The sequence below is a fragment of the Monopterus albus genome, unplaced genomic scaffold, assembly GCF_001952655.1.
Source record: "Monopterus albus unplaced genomic scaffold, M_albus_1.0 scaffold255.1, whole genome shotgun sequence".
NCBI lineage: Eukaryota > Metazoa > Chordata > Actinopteri > Synbranchiformes > Synbranchidae > Monopterus > Monopterus albus.
Genome location: NW_018128135.1, coordinates 1 through 2,333, shown reverse-complemented (window position 1 = coordinate 2,333; position 2,333 = coordinate 1). Strand labels below are relative to the sequence as shown.

At 41.9% G+C, this 2,333-nt stretch overlaps 1 protein-coding gene across 1 annotated transcript in view; it reads left to right on the top strand.

Moving 5' to 3' along the window:
• LOC109972406 (charged multivesicular body protein 4b) overlaps positions 1-2,288 on the top strand; it is a 6,665-nt gene extending 4,377 nt beyond the window's left edge. Inside the window, exons 4-5 of the mRNA XM_020621231.1 lie at positions 162-288; positions 423-2,288. Of these exons, the coding sequence (XP_020476887.1) occupies positions 162-288; positions 423-487 (192 nt within the window). The 3' untranslated portion in view covers positions 488-2,288. The remainder of the gene's footprint in view (positions 1-161; positions 289-422) is intronic.
• The last annotated feature ends 45 nt before the right edge of the window (positions 2,289-2,333 follow it).

Below are 2,333 nucleotides of genomic sequence, written 5' to 3'. Positions count from 1 at the left end.
CAATCATGGTTACAGTTTGTTTTATTCAATTCTCTTTTTAGCTTGGTTGAGCAAACAAATTCTACTTCAACCTTTAGTTCAATATGATCAGTAGTCTGTGATTTGTTCATACAGACCAGATTTTCTCGATTGTTTACTGGTCCTGGTGTGTTTGCGTTCAGGATGAGCTTATGGCTGAGCTGGAGGACATGGAACAGGAAGAGCTGGATAAAAACCTTCTTGAAGTCGAAGGAACGGAGGATGTACCTCTACCCAGCGTACCATCTACATCGCTACCATCTAAACCAGGTATTGCATGACATTTAAATAGAATTAATTTTGCGCACAAACGGCATTTAGCAGCGTACCATCCACCCACCATCGCTAAAATCCTAAGAGAATATAATTTCATGGTTTCTTTCTGTTTACCCCTTTTTTTTTAGCCAAGAAGAAGGTGGAAGAAGACGAAGACGACATGGCAGACCTTGAGGCCTGGGCAGCTAACTAAGCTAGCTTGCTCTGCTAGTTAGCGGGTGCCCCTCTCCTGTCTGTCTCTTCACTCCCAGACTGATCCCAGACATCTAAAAGGGAAACGGGGACTCTGAGCTGCTGAGCTGGCTGCTGGCATGCTGCTTTCTCTTAAAGCCTCCATCCAAATATCTAACCATACCCACACCTTAAAGTATGCACTTGTGCGCGTCTACTTGCTCCAAATGAAGTGAACCCAGGCTTTTCTCTGCTAATTTTTGTTATAGTAGAGTCTGATAGCTCCAGCTGCACATCCCCCTGTTTCTAAAGGGCATAGAATAATATGGAAAGCGAATGTCATACCCTAACCGCCTGTGGTTATGTACTGTATATATGAAGTTCACTTTGTAAGAAGAAAAGTGCAAAAATGGGCACTTGGCGCAGCACTGTACAAGTGCATACTTTTAGAGAAGGGTGTGTGGGAGAACAGGGCGAGGCTTGTCTCTGGGAGTAATGTGAAGTTTCAACAGAATTGTGATGGAAAAAAGCAAAAACAGACAAGATTCTTCCATTTTCTGCTTCCTGTGTTGTCATCTTGCTGCTCTTCTAAGATGATGGCAACCAATCATCCACAACATCTCTGCTAAACTTGAACAAGAAAAGATTAATTATAAAAATGTAGGACTTTGTCACTGAAATGTCACTGTCAAATTATAAATAGAGGACTTTCTACATAAATATTGGAACATGGCACTTAAGCCCAAACATCTACTGCCCAAGCCATAAAGCCATATCTCTACCCAAAGTATCTGTGGTAGGCTTCTTGCTCATTCACCAGGCAGCCCTCTGGATCTGATCAGTGAAACTACTAAAAGGTTTTGTGGCCAAATATCACTGGAGGCAAGTGAGAAATCTGGGTTGTAATTTGGGTGAACCGATCCTTTAACGAGAATTGTTGTTTCTTAGCTGCAAACTACACAGGCGCCAACCAAAGCTAATATTGTGACATTGTTGTCAGGAGTGCTGGTCGTCCTCGAAGGTTTCTTACACTGAGTTTGAAATTACAATGTGCCTGACACCTCCAGCGCCTTGTCTGTCTGTGGTTTAACAGTGACGTGCTCTGAGAAAACCCTACATTTGTTGAATTTAAAGATAATGTGTGTGAGTGTGTGGTATTTTCTCAGCCTTTTGACACAGTGACCTCTTGTGAATATGTAGTCAAATCGAGACGGTAAGCTGGATTTCTTTTCTCTTTTCCTCTGGACTCACCTGTAGTGCAAAATTCATTTAAACACTGACGAACATGAGACATGTTGGTTCCGTGCTGGCCTTCGTGATAAAACAGTGACATGAGCGAATCCAGCTTCTGCTCAGTGCCCCGCTACTTGCGGCTGAAGCTACACTGCCCTCCTCCTGTCAGCAGACACGTTTATGCATGGATGGACTGGGATTGGCCCAAAATCAAACAGATGGTTGAGACTGAAACCTAAACACGATCAGTGTCTTAAATAAATTAAAGAAGTAGCAGTTTTAAAACGTTGGCTGACTTTTGTAATGTAAAATCCTCTTATTTGTGAGTTGCTTGACCCTGGTTGGCAAACTATTGATAAACTATACCAATAGAGTCTTTCTTTAGTCTCATCTGTTTTTTCTGTTTTACTTTAAATATCGCTCATGTTCTGTTTTGGCTGTACAGAAACACAATGTAGCCATTTCTGCTCAGAGCGGTACAAAGGGGAGAGACATTAGAGATATTTCATGTGGCAGCCATGTTGCTCTGTGACTGTTGTTAATGTGGGGTTATATACAGTTTATCTTAATAAAGTTGGGATTCAGTGGAAGTATTGGCACTGTTGCATCTGTAAATACTGGAATTTGATACAGTG